The sequence below is a fragment of the Patagioenas fasciata genome, chromosome 1 (assembly GCF_037038585.1).
Source record: "Patagioenas fasciata isolate bPatFas1 chromosome 1, bPatFas1.hap1, whole genome shotgun sequence".
NCBI classification, from domain to species: Eukaryota; Metazoa; Chordata; class Aves; order Columbiformes; family Columbidae; genus Patagioenas; species Patagioenas fasciata.
Genome location: NC_092520.1, coordinates 193,044,888 through 193,063,615, shown reverse-complemented (window position 1 = coordinate 193,063,615; position 18,728 = coordinate 193,044,888). Strand labels below are relative to the sequence as shown.

At 43.6% G+C, this 18,728-nt stretch overlaps 1 protein-coding gene across 6 annotated transcripts in view; it reads left to right on the top strand.

Moving 5' to 3' along the window:
* The first annotated feature begins 2,251 nt into the window (after positions 1–2,251).
* Positions 2,252–18,728, top strand: part of GRM8 (glutamate metabotropic receptor 8) — a 337,236-nt gene continuing 320,759 nt past the window's right edge. For 4 of the 6 annotated variants that reach the window (XM_071803380.1, XM_071803381.1, XM_065857883.2 and 1 more), the window contains exons 1-2: positions 4,416–4,596; positions 9,789–10,621. In XM_071803380.1, the coding sequence (XP_071659481.1) occupies positions 10,112–10,621 (510 nt within the window). In that variant the 5' untranslated portion in view covers positions 4,416–4,596; positions 9,789–10,111. Of the gene's footprint in view, positions 2,497–2,761; positions 3,022–4,044; positions 4,305–4,415; positions 4,597–9,788; positions 10,622–18,728 lie in introns of those variants that run through there. The other 2 variants (XM_065857875.2, XM_071803378.1) reach the window with 2 other exon arrangements.

The following is an 18,728-nucleotide window of genomic DNA, read 5'->3' as shown; positions in this document are numbered from 1 at the left end:
CTGCTCTGCCAAAATCACTGCTTGGATACAAAGAGGTTCAGCATCTTTTGTTTAGGAGAAATAGAGGTACAGGGACAGACTGATGGATTTTTCTTTTCCCTTGGCTTTAAAGAGATGTTTAGAGCAAGGATCCTAGGCAGTAATTAAAACTGAAGCATCTCAGGCCATGTCTCTATTGTCTTGACATTTTAGTTTGGCCTTTAGTCTCTGTCAGTCTCCTAACATGTAAGATGCTTCCTGTGAGAATCAGGACTTCTCACTTTAAAAAGGGTCATTTAAGAACTCCTTTACGACAACTTGGTCTCCAGAACTGGATTTCTTCCCTCTCAAGTTAGTTGTACAGGTAGTAGTTGTCACCAGTCCTGACATTAGTCTTCTGTACAAACTGACATTAGCTGCTGATGGGCTTGAATCAGAATGAATCCTACTCGAACAATGATGGTTGTTGTTTGCCTCTCTTTTGTGTTGTATATCCTCACCAAACATGAGCATTTTCATGTAAAATTTCTCATTCTTTCCTTTTCTATACTCCTCCCCGATTCCCCAATTTATTTTCTCTGCTTGCATTTAATCAAAACACTGCACGTATCTCTTTGGTTATGCATTTATTTATCATACTCCCACCTAAGAGCCATTGTGCTACTTACTGTAAGCATATGTAATAAGATACAGTCCCAATGACCACAAAATTGTACTCTGGAAAAGATGTGTCTGGGAGAGACAGGGCAAAGCAACAGATTACATTTGGGTTGGTGGCCAAGCTGGAAACACACTGGAGGTTTCCTTACCCTAATCATTTCACCTCAGACTGCTTCTCCAGCTGCAAGATTTACACAAAAGTTCAAGCATCAGCTATGCCCTCAGAACACCACTTGGTTTTGTTTTGCTGGACTTTGTGTTAAGCTGCAGAGCTTAAATGAAGTTGGAAACTGATCAACACAATGCTACAGGTAAATAATGTATGGTTTATTTTCCTGATGGGGATTAAGGAGGATATCTAAGATGGAATTTCGCTCACATTAAAAAATCAGGATTTAGTCCCTGTGACTATATTCCAGATTAATATAATAGACTTACTGAATTCACAGCTCCCCCATTTTCATTCATTGAAGGTTTTTAAGAAAAAAATGAATGCAAGCGTCAATTAATATATTCTAAGACCTGGACGATTTCTCAGTGCCATTTTCCAATAGCAAAAGATCATCTCCATGAGAAGTTACAGGATTGCAAGACTCATAAGATATTGCCAGTCCTGTTTCTTGCCTGGGACAGACCTTTAACACACAAACCCAAGTAGTACCATCATGGAAGCACTGTTTGAGAATGTTAGAGCATGCTTGGAATTCTTCCTCTTTCCAGCAAGGATGTTCAAAGTAAGCCAGTGCAAAGAAAAATATTATTTGTTATTAAGGAAAGCAGTTCAGAGCAGCCTGAAATGAGAAGATTATAAAGACCTGCTTAATATCAGGAGTCTTACGAACCGGCCAAACCGTGGAGTGTGGAGCCCTCTCCTGCTCTAGGGACCTGGAGCTGAGCCGTGCCGAACCGAGCCGTGCCTGGGCGCGCCGCGGGTGCAGTTGCGGACAGCGCCCTCGAGGTGGAACCTTCTCACCGAGGCTGCGGCGGGCGCTCCCGGGCGGGCGGGCGAATGCGGCCCCGCCGGCGCCGCGCTCCCACGGCTCCGCGGGGCCGACCTGGGCCCTCCCCGCCCACGGCGCGGAGCTTCGCGAAGGCCGGAGCGGAGCGCCCCGGAGCACCCCTGTGCAAGTGGGGGATGGCCCTGGGGTGCCGAGAGCTTTTGGGGAGAGGAGCAAACTTCCAGACTGATCCAGCAAAGTACTGACGACGGCGTCCTTTACCCATCGGGGTGGCCCTGGCTCCGCGTTGCCGAAGCCCCTCTGGTGCCTGGGGAAAAACGGGAACGTCTTCACCTGGCATCCGAGCTGAAAGCCTAAACGGGGGATAGGACAAAAAGCGTCGGGAAACCTCCCTTGTGCCATCGACCCGGCTTCACCGCTCGCGGAAGGCAGGATGTGAATGAAGGTCCCGCATCCCAAGGAAAGCCTCATTAAACAGCCCCGGTCCCCGCCACTGCCCCCCCCCCATTGCCCCCGCTCCCTCACCCAGGCTGCCTCAGCCATTACTGGCTTCGTCTGCTCAGAAATCCCGCCGCAAACATTTGCCCGGCACCGCGTCCCTGGCGGAGCGGGGGTGACGGGGGAGGGCGGTGCCGGACGTGGGCTGCCCCACAGGCGGATCCGGCTGCCGGCGAGGCGCGCGGGGCCGGAGCCGCAGCCCGCGGCGGATTGGAGTTTCACATGGAGCCGTACAGCTCCGTGCCTAGGAGCGCCGTGCCGTGCCGTGCGGGGGTGTGCCGTGCCGTGCCGTGCCGCGCCGTACCGGGGAGCGCCGCCGCCTTCAGCACCACGAACAGCTACAAGTGCGGCGCCGCGGCCGCCCCGCCGTGTCCTGCCCCGCCCGCCCGGCCGGACCGCGGTAAACGCGGGCAGCGCCGCTCCCGCCGGCGCCAGGGCACCGAGCCGCGGGATCCTGGCGGGGACCGCTCCGCCGGGGAGAGGGGACAGGCCGGGAGGGCGGAGGCATTTTCTTACTTGGCTGTGAAGGGCACGGCCGGTCCGCTGCGTGGGTTTGCCGCTGTAATTGAGCGGCGAGGCGGCAGAGGGTGGATATCGTCACGGGGGCTGAGCCACTGGTCCCAAAAAAGTTGGCTTTTTTTTTTTTTTTTTTTTTTTTTTTTCAGACGAGGGGAGGAGGAATAAGGAAGGAGACCGTGGAGCAGATTCGGCTTGGCTAATCCCGAGTGTTACGCAGCACGACTGAAATCGCTCTCCTGGATACCTGTCCCAGGCTGAGCTTCTGCATATTAAGCTGACTCTACCAGGGGAAGCTATTTGAGACGAGGGTTGTACAGAAATTACCTCATGCTATTCCCGATCGGCGCCGCGTATTAATTCCAGTGACCTCTACAGTAATATGGATATGCAACTCTTTTCGATCAAGGTATTTGTGTATGTGTGTGTGTCTCCTTTGGTTCTTATTTTAAAGGGAGAGGAGTCCACAAACAATGCAAGTTTTGCCTCAGTTAACGTTTTTGGGCTGGGCGATCCTCTCCACCTGCTTCGTGGCGCCGGGGGCTTTTTTTTTTTTTTTTTTCCTTTAATTATTTATAATTTTTATTGTCCGTATCCTCCCCCAATCAGCTCTAACGAAAGAGATCCCGGGCATGGTGCCGTCACAACAGCGAGCAAAAAGGGAGGATATCCCTGCTCTTGAACTGTGGGATCTCCCCCTTGCCTCCTTAACTGGGTCCTCACCCACTCCCGAGAGGAGGGGGCGCGCACAGGGGTTCCCCCGCGCTCCCCGTCGTCCTGTTCACGTTTCGCTGGCCGGAGGAAAGAGGGGGCTCCCGCTGCCCCGGGGGGACGGGGCCAACCGCACCCGCAGCCGTCAACTTCTCGCTCGACGCCGGGGCCAGGGTCGGGCGAGCTGCAGCGCACCGCTTGCCGGGTGGGCTCCGCTCTCTCGGCTCCTAGCGGGAGACCCCCGTTTCCCTGCGGTGGGAAGGGGGTGGGGGATCCCCGCGGAACTCCGGGGGCTTCCTCTCTCGAGGAAGAGGGAGAGAAGCTGTGACCGTCCGCGGCGGAAGGTTAGCTGCCCCCGGTGCTGGAATGTGTTTGTTGCGGGAATCCGAAGTGTTGGCAGGTGAACGTATAACATGGTTTAAAAAAAAAAAAGCAAACCAGCAACCAACCAACCAACCAAACACACGCCCCCCGCACCCCTCCCTCCTCCCGGCCAAAAAACAAACCAGCACAACTCAAGTGATAAAAATCGATCAGTGACCCAAAGTGCCCGCAAATCCGGCGTTGGCATTTTGAAGTTTGCGAGCTTCTGACCTCTGGGATGGGAGATTCATTAAGAGAGACTTAGGTTTTCATTAAGGGGGAACAGAAGCGCATTAAAGCTGACCAGTTGATGCAAGGAGAGGAAGGAATCACCGGCAGCTGTAAATAAAAGGCGACGCTTGTTGTTGCACGGCCGTTGGCGGAGGCGCGGTGCTCTCGGCCGGGGATCAGGGGTCGAAGGGGACCGCCAGAGCCTCGGCTCCAGCCGGGAGATCCGCATGTGCCCGCCGCCCGTCGCACACCGACCGCCTCGGCTGCAAGGCCGAGGGGTGAAGCAGTTTAAACCCTTCTTACGGCCGCTAGCTGGAAGGAGCGAGGCCCCGGGGAGAGCCGCGCCGAGGCTGTGCCGGAATCCCGCAAGAACAGAAGCCAGCTGGGGTAGGGATGAGCCTGGGAAGAGAAAAAAAACCCAAAACAAATAGCTCAGCTAAGTAAAGTGGAGAACAATAGGGGGCTCCCTTCAAGGGAGAAACACCGCGGTGACGGGCGATGGTCGCGGAGTTGGGCGCGGAGAGGCGGCTCGCCCAGCCCTGGGGGCGCTCCCCGGGCCCCTCCGCCGGGCGGGGCCGGGCGGGCCGCACTAGCCCTTCCTGGGGCCCAGAAAGGTGTCGGGATGCATTAGTAGCCGAAAGGCAGCTGGGAAAGCACGGAGAAGCCGCATGGAAAGCGGGTGCGTGGCTGGGTGTTTGCTCCGGCGGTGCGCGCCGGAGCCGGGCGGGGAGAGTGTGGGGGAGAGCACGATGCCGTGCGGGGTGCGCGGGGTGCGGTGCGGAGGGCTGGGTGGGATGAGCGGGGTGCGGTGCGGAGGGTTGGGCGGGATGGGCGGGGGGGCAGTTCTCAGGGTGAAGTGCGGAGTGCTGTGCGGAGTGCACCGGCGTGCGGTGCGCGGGGTGCGGAGCGCGGGATGCCGTGCGGGGCTCGCCGAGATCTGGGCACCCGAGGGGCGCGGCCTCTCGCCGGGGTCGCCGCTGGGGTCGGACGCAGACACGGGGGCTTCCCTGCAGGATGCCCCGGAACGATGTCTGTGAGCGGCTGTGTTTCCCGGGGCAGAGCCCCTCTCGCTGGGCTGCGCTACCAGCGCCTGCTCTGAACCCAGCTGCGCCGGCTGGGGACCGGGAGTCTGGTGGGAAGAGGGTAAAATGAAAACAAAAACAGCAGAGGAAGCTCTCCTAGGCTGCTTGGGAAAATCTTGATCATCGCTTGCCAGACCAGAGGTGAAAACAACTCTAAAGGTGTTAGTATTGATGGGGTTTATCCAGCTGTGAGACCAAGCAAGGGCGAATGAAAATATTTGATGTTATTGCCTTTTTAAAAAGTGTAAGCTCCTATTAGTCTCACCCCGGCAAAAGGACTCATGTTGGTTTTCAGCAGGGTAGTTTGTTTGGAAAATGGCTATTTGCAGGGTAGAAAGAGAAGGCAGGTGCTTTGGGGTATTTGAAAAACGGTTGATCAGACTGAGTGGAGACATTTCCTTCATGGTGCACTAGGAATAAATAGTTCTGTAAACGAGATGCTGAGGGTGACTTGCCTTGAAGTCCCGATTATTGTGTAAAGGTTACCTCCGTGGCAGGGGCACAGCAAATCATTACAGAAGAGCTGAAGTAGATAAGACTACTTACATCAATGAAGAATACTCCTGCAAGTTAGGAGTTGCGATGTCAAGACCTACAGTTTCCCAAATTCCTCTCTGTTGTCAGCAAAACCTATTAATCTTCTATATGTGTCAGGTTACTCTATGCAGGTGGCAACTCTTTACTTTGTGGAAATTCAGCTATTTGTTCATCACTAACTGCTGTGCAGAAAAGGCAAAATTTATGAATATTGAAATGAACATTAGCAAGATGATCCTTTTTGGTAGTTCAGATGTAACATATTAGAAGTAGAAAGTAAAAATAAACAGTTTTGCATTTCTTTTTCCTCCTCATAACTTCGTAATGGAAGATGCTGTTAATTTATTTTCATTCAGTAGAACTAGCTCAGTTTTGCGTTGACTGGACAGTCTGACATTTTGCCAAAGTAGAAGTGGGTTTCCACCCTAAAACTCCTTCTTTTCTAGTTCACAGAATATTGGTTTTCTTTTATTTTAGTGCAATTCAAATGTACTTCAAATGCAATGACAAATGAATATTTTGGTCTCAGACAAAATTTTAAATACTTTTTCTCAGGTGTTTTCCGGCCACTAAATAGCCTTTTTTGTCCCTCGGTAAAGGATTCATGTGTGTCTGTCTGGCAATGACAATTAAAAAATGTTTGATGAAGTTCAGTGAACATGTTTTCCTGCTTATGCTCTGAAGAGTAGTCCTTGTTCCTGCATCTGTCTGTAATTGTGAGATTTTTTTAAGCAATATTTCCAGGTGAAGAAATTATATCTTTCTCTATGGTTTCAGCCACACTTTCAGTGCCAGCTGATGGTGGCTCTTTCCAGAACATTGTTATCAAAATAGAGTCACCTATATTATTTAAAGTTATTTCTCTGTCACTCTCAGCTCGTTATTTAGACGTGTTCATTAACATAAAGAACTTTCATGATAAGCCCATCTCTCAGTGCAGTGAGTCTGTGGTTGGAATAGTGACCAGTCCAGGCACAGGCTGATGCACTGACTCTGGCAACAGGGGACCAGAGTACCCATCCTTGAGTGCTACATATATATAAAGCTGAATGATTTTAAGCAGGAAGTAGTTTCAGAACCAGACACTACATGCATAAGTTTCCAAGTCCCCTGTCTTGCAGTAGTCCGCCTCCTTAGGTTTAAAAATAAATATATATTCTAGCAGAACAAGTGAGGTCTGTGCTGAAATGCTGACTTTAAAAATAGCAGTATGTTCTGATAATGCCAGATATATTTAATGAATTAAACCCAAGAGAAGCATATATTCCAAGGTGACTGGAAGAGAGGCTTTGTGGTGCACTTACTCTCGGACCGTGCTGGGGAAATGTGTGAATTTCTCCTCTGAAGTCATGTTTCTAGTGAACACCAACTACTACAGTGGGGAACCTGGCAAATTGAGAGTATATTTGCATTAATTCAAACTTTTATGGTCAATTGGAAAAGGACAGTATTTCACTTTGAATGAAATCTCTGCACATGAGGAAAGTTCATTCAGGCTTTATAGCCCTGAGGCCCATGCTTTTTCACTAAAATTCATTGATAAAAATGGCATTAATTTACATCAGATGCTTTCTACTTAGCTACACAGGCTTATGACATTCTGTAAAAGTTAATATTAATCAATATATGAAAAGCAGTGTGGCATGAATAAATTAGGCACTGTAATAGAAGCTTTTATTTCTTAGGTAACATAAAAAAGACTAAAAGGTCTTAAATTTTTAAAAACACCATTTTAAAATTTTATGTGTGTTTTATAGACAAGCTGTGGACACTTGCAGCAAAGAAACATATTTTATCAGGAAAACATGCAAGCTGAGGCAGAACAATTAATGCTTATGTAGACTATACTGTTGAAAAATGCTCATTATCAATTAATTTGACTTTCAGTCAGTTCCACATATGGTACTGGACTGAGGCTTACTCTGCCTTCTCCATTGTTGTTGGGATTTGGGTTGTAATAGTTGAATTCATCAATATTTGTTTCTACAAAGACTGACAGTTGCATTAATTTCTGGGTGTTCTTTGGCTGTGAGGAATTGACGTGAGGCTGAGCAAGAGAAAAAATGTCATTTTAAAAATTCATGAATATTTTCACTTTTTCAATGGTGCCTTCTTGTTCTTTGTACAGTGTTAAGTAAGAGCAGTCTTATCTTTCATTACCTCAGAGAATTGCTCCGTGTATGGGTTGTACACACATGCACAGGCTAATCACTTGGTTGTTCCTTGTGGAACCAAAAAGGAAATTGCTTCTGTGCCTATTTTAGGTTCAGCTACAATTCTTAACTCTTTACTACTTGTATCCTTAACTGTGTTTTCCTGCCAAGGCAATCAAGACATCAGACAGTTGTGGCCAGTTAATAGTAAACACAGTCATTTCTCTACAGCATGGGCCATACGAGAAACATCCCATGGGGTTGGATCAGCTCACACAGTGACGTTAGTCAAATCGCTCCATTTGTGAGTGTGTCTGAGTTTGGTTCACGGGGCCAAAGCCTGGTCAGATATTTAAACTACGTGCCCAAAAGGAGCCAGAGGAGAATGATGAGATTATCACATAAAACAGCACAGACATTTTTTTTTCATTTAGATTCAACCCTGAGCCAAATTCAAGCAAAACTAAATGTTAAGAGGTGCTGAAAATCTTGTGTACTGCTGTTCCCAATTGCAGTACTTTTATTCACACCCATTAAACACATTTCATTTTCAAGTCGTCACTCTGTTACCAAATCACACCCAGATACCTTTGCATTCCATAGAAGATTTTCTATTGCGAACCTTTTTCTCAGGTCTTCAAATAACTGTTATTTAAAAACTCTTCTTCAGCTTTTGTGAGCTTAATGTTATCATTTGAGTAAAAACGTAACAAAATAGATGTGAGAAGAGGATGATCAATTTAAAGCATTATCAAGTCACATTTTGAGCTTTGTTACCACAGAACATATAAAAATCTTGTGGAAAAAAACCCATCTTTGAAAAACAGTGTAGCTGTCTATAACTGTCTTCTAATTTTGTCTGTCATTGTCTTCTAATTTGATCATATTTTTGGAAGGAACCAGTCAGATCACAAATGACAAAGTGCATATCTTCAGATGAACCTGTTGGTTGGATTTTCTGTAAAGGCAGTGAGGTAGGCACTTTTTCACTGTGATCAATTTAATAATAATTAAAACTTTTTTTAAAGAAAAGGGTGTATTGCACCCTAGAATGTCCACTACTCTCCATATGCTACAGCAGCTGCCTTGAGAGACTGGCTCAGGTGTGGTTACCCACGGTGTGCCTATTTAGTATTAGGTTAAATTAGCTCACTCTCTTCTCCTCAGAGGTATAAAACTTTATTCAAGCATGTGTAACATTGTTAAATTTTGAAATAAATAAATACCACTCACTTGAGAATTTAAGTGGGGGCCATTTGGAGATATTTATAACAGCCAGTCAGGTGTTTAGGTATGTAGTTTGAAATCCTGATCTTGTTAAAATCAGTGAGACTTTTCTGGATGTCAGTGGGGGCACAACATTGTTCCTATTTAATTTGGTCCAAATGCAAGCAGAGAATAGAGATTGTCTTAATATTGGACCTCAGCTCAAGTAAAATGTTGGAAAGGGAATACTGGATGTTCAGCTGGTTTCCTAACAGAATACATTGTGATCTTTTTGCTTAAGAAATCAGCTACCTTTTCAAAAAAGTAATATAGTGTTAGAAATTATCTGGAAGACATTTTAAGTATATAGTAAGTCCAGAAAAAAAAGTGAATTCCACTGGAGAAATGATCAGTTTACTATCCAAATGAATTGAATGTGCTTGTGCTGCAGCAGCTGAAGAGCGTGCTTAAATTCAGGAGTCCTGATTACTCCATTGTCATAAATGAAACCTCTCTGTGAGTGTAAGTAGTTCTTGCACTTCTGTAGACTGGAACAGAATGATACAGCAAAACAGAAAATACAGTGTGTTATGGATCAAGTCCGTTTCTGTATGTCATGCATTGTGAAGGTAAATACAAATTACTGGTGGGAATCTGAACACCAAGCCAAGTTTAGTTCCCCCGATTTGGCTTTTTTTCTGCTGGTATCATCAGTTTCCTGGCTTGTAGTACAATGCAGCCAGATGTTCAGATTCACAGAAGGCCAAGAATTACTCCCTTACAGAATATAAAAAGTAAAACGTAGGTGATGTAACTCATATTAAAATGTAAATACACTGTATGACAGGTATAAAACTGCTGAACTAAATGGTATTTCTCACTGTTTCTTTCAGAAGTACCTCAGTTGCAGGGTAAAATATAAGGACAGAAGATACTGACCTCCTGGCATCAGGACCAGAGATACTACCCTTCACTTCACCGTCAATTAAAAACCACCTCTCAGAAAAGCTGATCAACCCATGACATCAGTGGACATTTTTTGTAAAACACGTTTTATGTACTTCTGCTGAGATCCTTTTTCTACCTACCACATGGTTCTATATTACTTACTGGGCACTGATGGTAGCCTCCAGAAAGTGCAGCTCCAAATGGTCAGCTCCACCCTTTAGCAAGAAGAAAACCTGGATACTGGATAGCGACAAAGTCTTCAGAGAAGATGGTATACAGAGGAAAACAATTAGTTTCATGCCATTGTTTCTTCCTGTTAACAGCCAAATGCTACTGGATACTCACCCTGATGCAAAGAACTCATGGCCAGGAATACGCTCACTCCATCCGACTGGATGGGGACATCATCTTGGGAGGACTGTTCCCTGTCCATGCAAAAGGGGATAGAGGGGTGCCTTGTGGGGAGCTCAAGAAGGAGAAAGGGATCCACAGACTAGAGGCAATGCTGTATGCAATTGATCAGATTAATAAAGACCCTGATCTTCTTACCAATATCACCTTAGGTGTCCGGATCCTTGATACGTGTTCCAGGGACACTTATGCATTGGAGCAATCCTTAACATTTGTGCAAGCGTTGATAGAAAAAGATGGTTCAGATGTGAAGTGTGCAAATGGTGACCCACCTATTTTCACTAAGCCAGACAAGATATCAGGTGTGATAGGTGCTGCAGCAAGTTCTGTGTCCATTATGGTTGCAAATATTTTAAGACTCTTTAAGGTAAGGAGCATTTTCTATATTTCTTTTAAATTTCAAGCACGATGAAATAAGTGGGGTGATTTTTTTTTTATTCAGAAATCTGAAATGACTGGTTTGCCCTTTCAAATCGAAGGAAAAAAAAAATAGAAAAAAGCAACAATTGCAAACCTTAGTTTAAGGTGCTGAATGCTGCTTTTGAAGTGCTGAGCAAGCAGAGCACATTTTAATTCTTTAGGGATTTATATCCTTATTTTTTTACTACTCACATTTTCTCCGTATTGAGCATTTATGCTCATCAAGACTAGGTTGAGATTGATTTCGCAGATTTCCATGAGAATGAAATGTAAGTTTTAAACACAAATCAATTTGTAGGAAGACCGGATAATTTCCCTAAATGGGAAGATATGTCAGTAACAATCTAGTGCTATTGATGTGCATGTCTAGCCAAATGAAGTGTACTGAAATATCTTTGATTTCCTTGAAATCTTAACCTCCTCCATATTTTTTACAAGATAATATTTTTTTGCGGACTTTGTTATTACTTTGTGAGAAATTACCTTTGGACAACATTTCTACTGGCATTTCCTTCTGTGTACTTTATTAGGCTCTGGCATTATAAGTAATGGAAAACTAAACATGCCACTTTTAAACTTGCTAAATTAGAAGGGAAGATGAACACATTCTAATCAATCAACTTAGCTGGAACAGATCAAACAGCAGACATTTAATTTTGAATCTTGTGCAATGGCAAACAGATGACGGTAAGCTCAGCACTTTTTCTACACATGGAACAGCTGTAACTTTTGTCTGAATCTACTACTGTCCTACCACTCCCTGTTATCCAGACTCTTTCCTTCCATTCAGAAATTTTGCCTTATGTCCTACAACTTCTCAACTACCAAAGACTGCTTAAGGAGCTTTTCTTTTTCTTTGGTGGAGAAGATTCTAGTGATGTTAAATATTACTGTCATGTGTTTTGCCAAGTGTTGCACTTGTTTTCTGACTGTTGTAACTGAGAGACTGATTAGAAGTAAGGAAAGAATTGCTTTATTTTCTGAAGGTTTCTCAAATTGGTAAAGAGCGTTTCAGTCATTTAAAGAAAAATTTTTGTCCTTCCATGAAGGGCATAATGATGGACTTACAGTTCAGTGGAGGGGCAAAATATCTACTGGGTTGTGGTCAGGTGTTCATTACATTTTCAAAACTGATCCCTGGCTGCACTTGCTGCACAGGTTTGAGAGTAGTGGACTTGTTCAAGCTGTATGTTTTACTTGTGAAAATCAAGTACACAAAACGGAGCAACTCTGGAGCTGTGCCTGGTGGGGAAGGCCTGTCTCTCCTGGGAACAATCATGCATGCTGCAGGAGGTGTCTGTTTTTAATTTCACATCCTTTTTTGAAGTTGTGTTACTCTATTAAATAATGCATAGTTCTGAAGGAATGATAGATGGAATGGTCACTTTAATACCCATCATAATGCAGGGCCACATAGACTACTGCTTACAGCCAGCTTTGAGTTGAATACAGTGCCGTAGACCGATTTAAGAAACTAAGCCCTGTCAGACATGCATTAACTGTGAATTAAGAGCAGCAAGAGGGAAAGAGGCCTATGAATTGTCTAAGATAGCAGCAATTTGTCTTCTGAAACCATGACAGCTACCTCCTGATTTCCATTATGCAATAAGATTGCAAATAACGTTCTACTGCAGTCTTAATCAATAGAGGATCATGTGATATCCCCTCTGGGGAAGGATCTTATTTACCCATTTAATTGATGTAACACAGCTGCTGGCAAAAGGAGGAGACATCTCTTTTAGTTTTAATTATAGATCCTGCACAAATATTCTTAATAATGTAAAAATGACAAATTATACTCTTTAATGTCTGATGTTGGACCTGCGTCTGAAGTCTGCTTTTACACCTTCCTCTCAGAAGTAGATCTATCTCTGCATGAGTAAAGGCTTCTGGATAAGGCCCTCATTTAGCAGTGCTGTAGAAACTCTTCACAATGATTATAGTCAAGAGGATTAGGAAATTAAGGGTCATTTGCCAGAAATATAGAAGTATAATCCAGTTTGGGTTGTACTCAAACCAAAGACATGGGCTAGGATTCTCACCTGATGCATCCCCACAGCTCTGCAGCTGAGAAGCAAGACCTTGGTCTATGCTCACCAGGGCTCCAGGTGTGAAATTGTGTTCACTCTATCTTGGCATATGTCAAGGCTGTGCACTCAGGTGGTGCGAATGCTTCTACTTTCATTGAAGTCAGTGATCATCCTTATGCAAATACCTGATTCCATTATACCCAGGATGAGTGTGATTCATCCATATTTCTGTCTAACAGTTCTGTTCAACAAGTTGAACCTGTAATTTGAAGTTCAGTATTGCTTTAATATCTACTTTGAAGTTCCTAAATGTCATATTTTTTGAGAACATCATAATCCAGTAAAATTTTAATCTATGATGAAATTGTGAGAAGTATATCACTCAATGTGAATACACAAACAAAGATAGCCTGAGAAACAGTGTGCTCAGCAGTTCAGATTTTCATGCTGCTATTTTTCTTTTTCTTACCATTTTTTTCCTTTCTTCTATTGATTTTACAACATAAAACATACAGGTCAATAGCCCCATCTGATGATCTAGTGGATAGCATAAACTGATTGATAGTCATGGTATCCTTTTATCTAAGTGTTTTCATGAGAAGAGGGGAGGGAGGGCATCACAGAAACTGACCTTGATCTACAGCCTTTCTCCTGGTCAAATGGCTCACCTTGAATTTTTCTCTGTCCTCTCTCCTTTTGTGAATTTCTAGGCATACCACCTCTTAGCAGGTGATTTTCTGCCCTTAGTAGGTCCAAAACCTTATGGCCCAAATTCAGATAGCCTAAATTTCATGTGTTGATGGTTTTAGACCTTTCAGGTGCACTTTACAAACAGTAAACACTTGTTGAATGAATTAACTGTTTGAAAGTGGACCTGTTATTCCTTGATGATCTAAGGAGACTGCTTTTTGCCTATGTTACTCTGCTGCTTGATGCAAAAAAAACATGTGAAACAGTTGCTTATTAAGCTTTCAGGACTTGGAGGCGGTCTTGCTGAAAATACAGTGGTAAAAAGGAGAGGACCTTCAGAGGTGAGCACAGAAGGACTGTGTTGGGTAGTGACACAATACAGCTACCCACTCCAACAGTTCTCTGTGGACATCAGGACAGATTGTCTCCAGTTGAAGCCGTTGGCTTGTCATATTATTGTAGTTTTATAATTTTACTGTTGTTCGTGTCAGAAAGCATCAGGAGTGGGCTGCTTCACAAGGGAAATTGAGATGAGTTGAAGTGACGGCAAGGCAAGAAGGCAGTGGTCTCATGAACAGGAGCACAGCCTCACCTAATTGAGAAGGACAAAACAGGTCCATACATGTAACCAAGTTCAGCCAGCAGTTCAGTGGTGGCCAGAGAAGTCCATAGTAGTGAGTCAGGTTGATGGTCAACCAGGAAGTCGGGTCAGCAAGTCAAGGCTGGGATCAGCAAGGCAAGGTCATGATCAGCAAGGTACACGGCCAGGAGAGTAGCTTAAGCAGGAGCTCAGGGCAAGGGCCAGAGCTGAAATGTTGGTGCTGAGTAAAGAAGGTAGGCAGAGGTCCTGATGCAGTTTCTTATTACTCTTCCTCACAGCTGTTTTCCCAAGCTGTGTCAGGGCCAAACATCTGCACCATATTGGAGATGACCTTGAACACATGGAGCCAAATCCACGGCTGGGAAAGGGAGGGTGTTGCAGAGCCCGTCAATGCATTTGGGGCCTTGGCAGGTTTTTTTAGCATTTCCCATGGCAGTGAGTGTAAACATTGGACAGACAGGCACAGTCCAGCCTCTTTCCTTTCTTCTGGTGCACCAGGAGCTTCTCTTTCCTCTCGGTAACAGAAGGTGACTTTTTTTGACTTTTTTTTTTTCTTTTTTTTTTTTTTTTTTCAGTCTGGAAATCATGCTGTCAGGTTGGCTTCTGTTTGGCTGGTGGGATCTATTGAGAGGCTGGCTGTCCCTGCTGGCCAGCTCTCAAGAGCACACACACAACTTTTCTATTGAGTGCATCATGCAAAATCTTTCTCTTACCTCCTTCCCTGGCTTCTCTCACTGAAATGTTGACTTCCTGTAGGGTGCTCAGGCATGGCCAGGTAGTATCGGTTCACTTCTTTGTGTGATGCTCACAAGTATTTGGGCTGTTCCTGGTCCCTCAAAACTTGGCTTGAAGGAAACAATAGACGCTGTAACTTAGCTCACTTCATGTATTCACTTGCTCACTTGCCTGTATTCGAAACTTCTACTTGTGTAATATTTGAATAACTCATGTCAATGGTTAAAATCTGCTGGCAAAAAGAGAGACAGTAGTTTATGCTAGTGTCCTCACGTTATTTCTGAACTTCTTGGTATACTCCATCTGTCACCTTCACACATCTTCTAGCCAATGTCACACTGGGAGCAGCCTAGGGATGATGGTTTGCATATGAATTGAGATGAGTGGATGGTATGCTTGGTTAATTATGGTCTTAAGCTTTTATGTGTATATTTATGTACATGTCTATAAAGCCAAAATATTAATTGACAGTTTTATTCTTTTTCTTGCCTTGTTTTGACTTGCCTTTTGCCTTTCCTTGCCTTCTGTTTTCTTCTCTTTTCCAAACACTAAATGACTTATTTCCTCTTTTTGGTCAAATTCCCTTGCTGCACAACTGTAATCCACATTCATAGCTGCTGTCTGAAGGGACTAATATTCACTTCATGCACATTTGCCTTATACATTTTATACTCACCTCTTCAAAAGTACATACGGCAATGTGGAGTTACTCTTTCAACTTTATGTGCAACCATTTGAAATGCGAGGGATAGTTTCTTTCAGTAAATCTAGAAGTGAATGCATTAGTTCCCCAAGCATTTTGTTTATTTGCTTTGATTGTTTCCTTGCCTCATTTTGGGTTTTAGCATATATCTTTGGCTGACAGTCTTGCATAGCTACCAGGGCTGTATCTAGATGGTGCTTTTTTAGGCTCAGTTGCAGGTCTTTTTTTTTTTTTTTGGCTGCCATTTGGCACCCTTGCTGCCTTGTGTTCCAGAACTGCACAAAACAGCAGACAGGCCTCCCAGAAATGAGGGCATTTCCATTGTACAGAGCTGAACCTCACTGTACTTCATAAATGCAGGGCTATGTATTTAATTGTGACAACAGAGTGCACCTCATGATTAAAGGGAATATTATGTAAATAAAATGCAATAGGACTTTGCCACAAGATTTCAGAGAGCACATACATACTTCTGTGAGGAAACCTGAATTATACACAGATCCTGACTCTATATCTACAGAAGTTTTTGCACCTCATGAGCATTACTGACTTCAGAGGCTCCAGAGGGACCCAGGAGTCAGTCTCTTCAATATCTGACTGCAGGGCCTCATTACCATATACTTCATAAGAAGTGAAGAACAAGCTCAAGAATTTTACCCTACATATTGGCATTCATCAATAAAAGAGTGTGCTGCAATCATTAAAACATATCAGTTTTCTGTTCACTGTGTCATGCTGCATTTGTCCATAACATTTTCTGCTGCATAGCATTTGAAAACTGAAATAAGATGATTTTTTTTGATGGGTAAAACGTATGTGGAAAATCTTGTGTGGTGTGAAGAAAAATTGTTAGTAGGGAGAAGACGACTGAAACATTTTGAAATCAGCTCTTAAGATTAACAGATTTGTTTTACTTTTGTTCTAGATAATATTTTCACTTTCTGAATCATTTTTAATTATAAAGGGAGCACATTGCCAATACATCCCATTTAATTTTACAATGTTTTTTTGTAGCTTACTATGAGCACATATCTGTTTAGTGCCTGAGCATCTTGTCTGGTTATTGGCTGAAAAATACCATTATAATAATTCCATTTTTTCTGTTTTTTGGTGTTTTTTTTTTTTTTTTTAAATAATTCAACAACTTTTACATAGGCACAACATTTATATCTCTTTATATTTCCATGGTAATAGATACTTGATTATGCAAAAAAGCTCTTTTAATCCAACCATGATTCTTCTGTCAGTAGTGGGTTAAATGTGTTATGGCTAAGAGAGGCAAATACCAGGTCAACACCAGGATAAAATTATAGGTAAAACAGATACTTTGCAAGCATCAATAATGAACCAGTTGGGAAATTTTTTAGTTGCAGCTAGAGGAAATAATAGGTTTTCAGATTCTGTGAAAACTGCTAGGATTGATTAGCATCAAATTTTATTTGTGCTAAGCTGCTTGAGGCAAGGGAGTACAAAAGTAACTTGATGCATTCATTCAGTATTTTACAGTATATTAATTCTTTAAATATTTCTATAAAGATTTAATATTTTTAGTTTTCTCCCATTCTTGCATGGTGCTATAACTAGTGGTTAGAGCAAAGGGGCAACCTGATTTTCTGTATTATTTTTCATGTTTTTCATTGGCTTGCTACAAGGCTTGAGAAGCGTCTCTTGACCTTTTTGTGCTTCACTTTTGTCATTTTGATTTGCTTGTATTTAACAATTTCACAGGAACAATTGGGAGCTTGGTTAATGTTTGTTAAATGGTTTGAGATGTCTCCCGTTTTTGCAGGGAAGCTGAAGCTGTCTAAAATGTTGAGGGTTTTATGTCATTCCATAACCACAGCATGTGAGCATCTTACAAACAGAATGTAACAATTAAAGACCAACAGTCTGATTTTCCCCAAGGGCATTTGGGAACATATATATATATAGACACACACATGTGTCTTTCCCTCACATGACGGAAACTGCTTATGCAGAGAGAATTATTTCCCCCTTTCACGGCTGAAATTTTGCTGAGTTCTTACTACTGCATTAGGGTTGTTTGTGACAGAGGCCCCTGAGTTATTTATTAAAAAGTACCTTTATTAGTACAGATACAAGTTGTAATTTCACAAATGAGAATGCCGAAAGGCTGACAGGCGTCTAGCAGTTCAGCAAGGGCTCACTCACACGCTGAAACACCAACTCTGCAGTAGGCTTTTTTTAAGATCTTGTCTTAATATTAATAGGAAGCACTTTTTATGTCTCTGCTAGTAAACAAAATGTACCTGGCATAGTTCTTTGGCACTGAGGGCAGCTGACACAGGCAATCCACATCCGTATCATAAACTTCTCTGTTTCCTCAAATCATGGGACTGCATGCAGACTACTGGGAGGGAATGATTCCTGACCCATGTCGACTTCTGAAGACTGTCTGGAAATGGTGAGGCTGCTGGCTGGCACAGGTCATGGCTGAGCTACGGACCGTCCTGATAGTTCAGTGGTGGAGGCAGCTGAGCTGTGGCTGAGGGATTTGCTCTGAAATTATGTGATTTACTGGCATAGATGTCACTGCTGGTTTCTTGGGATAGATCTCCGCTCCTACATCACACTAAAGGAAAGCCAAGATGCTGCAAGGATCATTGATGCTGTTTTAGTGTTTTAGTACAGTAATGTTAGTTTTATTAGCCACAATGAGAACTAAATTAAGACCTACTTTTTTTCCCTGGTAGATAATTGTTTCAGTACAGTGACAGCTGTGCCATAGTCTTGAATTCTGACTGTCATCAGAAACCAGGCACTATTGTGTGTTACAGCCAACCGGTAGATTTTGTGGGTTTGTGTATTTCCATTCTCATTATTTTCCCTAAAGCACATTGTGCTTTTAGGATTAAACTAGTTCAGAGTGCTTAAATGTATATCCTTGTGTTTGATAGCATTTATCAGAGAAATATAGTCAGCCGAACAAAAGTCATACTGAAGGACACTAATTCCACATGAATGAATTAAATAGCCAAGAGGAAAATGCTCCTCTGGGCTGGGATCTACATATGCTCCCAGATCAGAAAAGCAAGATATTATGTTCCCTATCCTTCTGACAGGACAATTAAGCATTTAAGTCAAGCCTTAAATTGGGAGGCTGTTTGCCCTTGGCTGCCTGTGTCCTAAATAGAGAGAGTAAAATTCTTTCAGAGGGAGACTGGATCAGGTCTATGAGTGTGGATGAATCTTTCACATTTACAAAAATAGGATGGGTTGTACTGTCACCAGACAGAACCTCTTCTCAATGGAAGGCTTCAGAAGCCTTGCATGG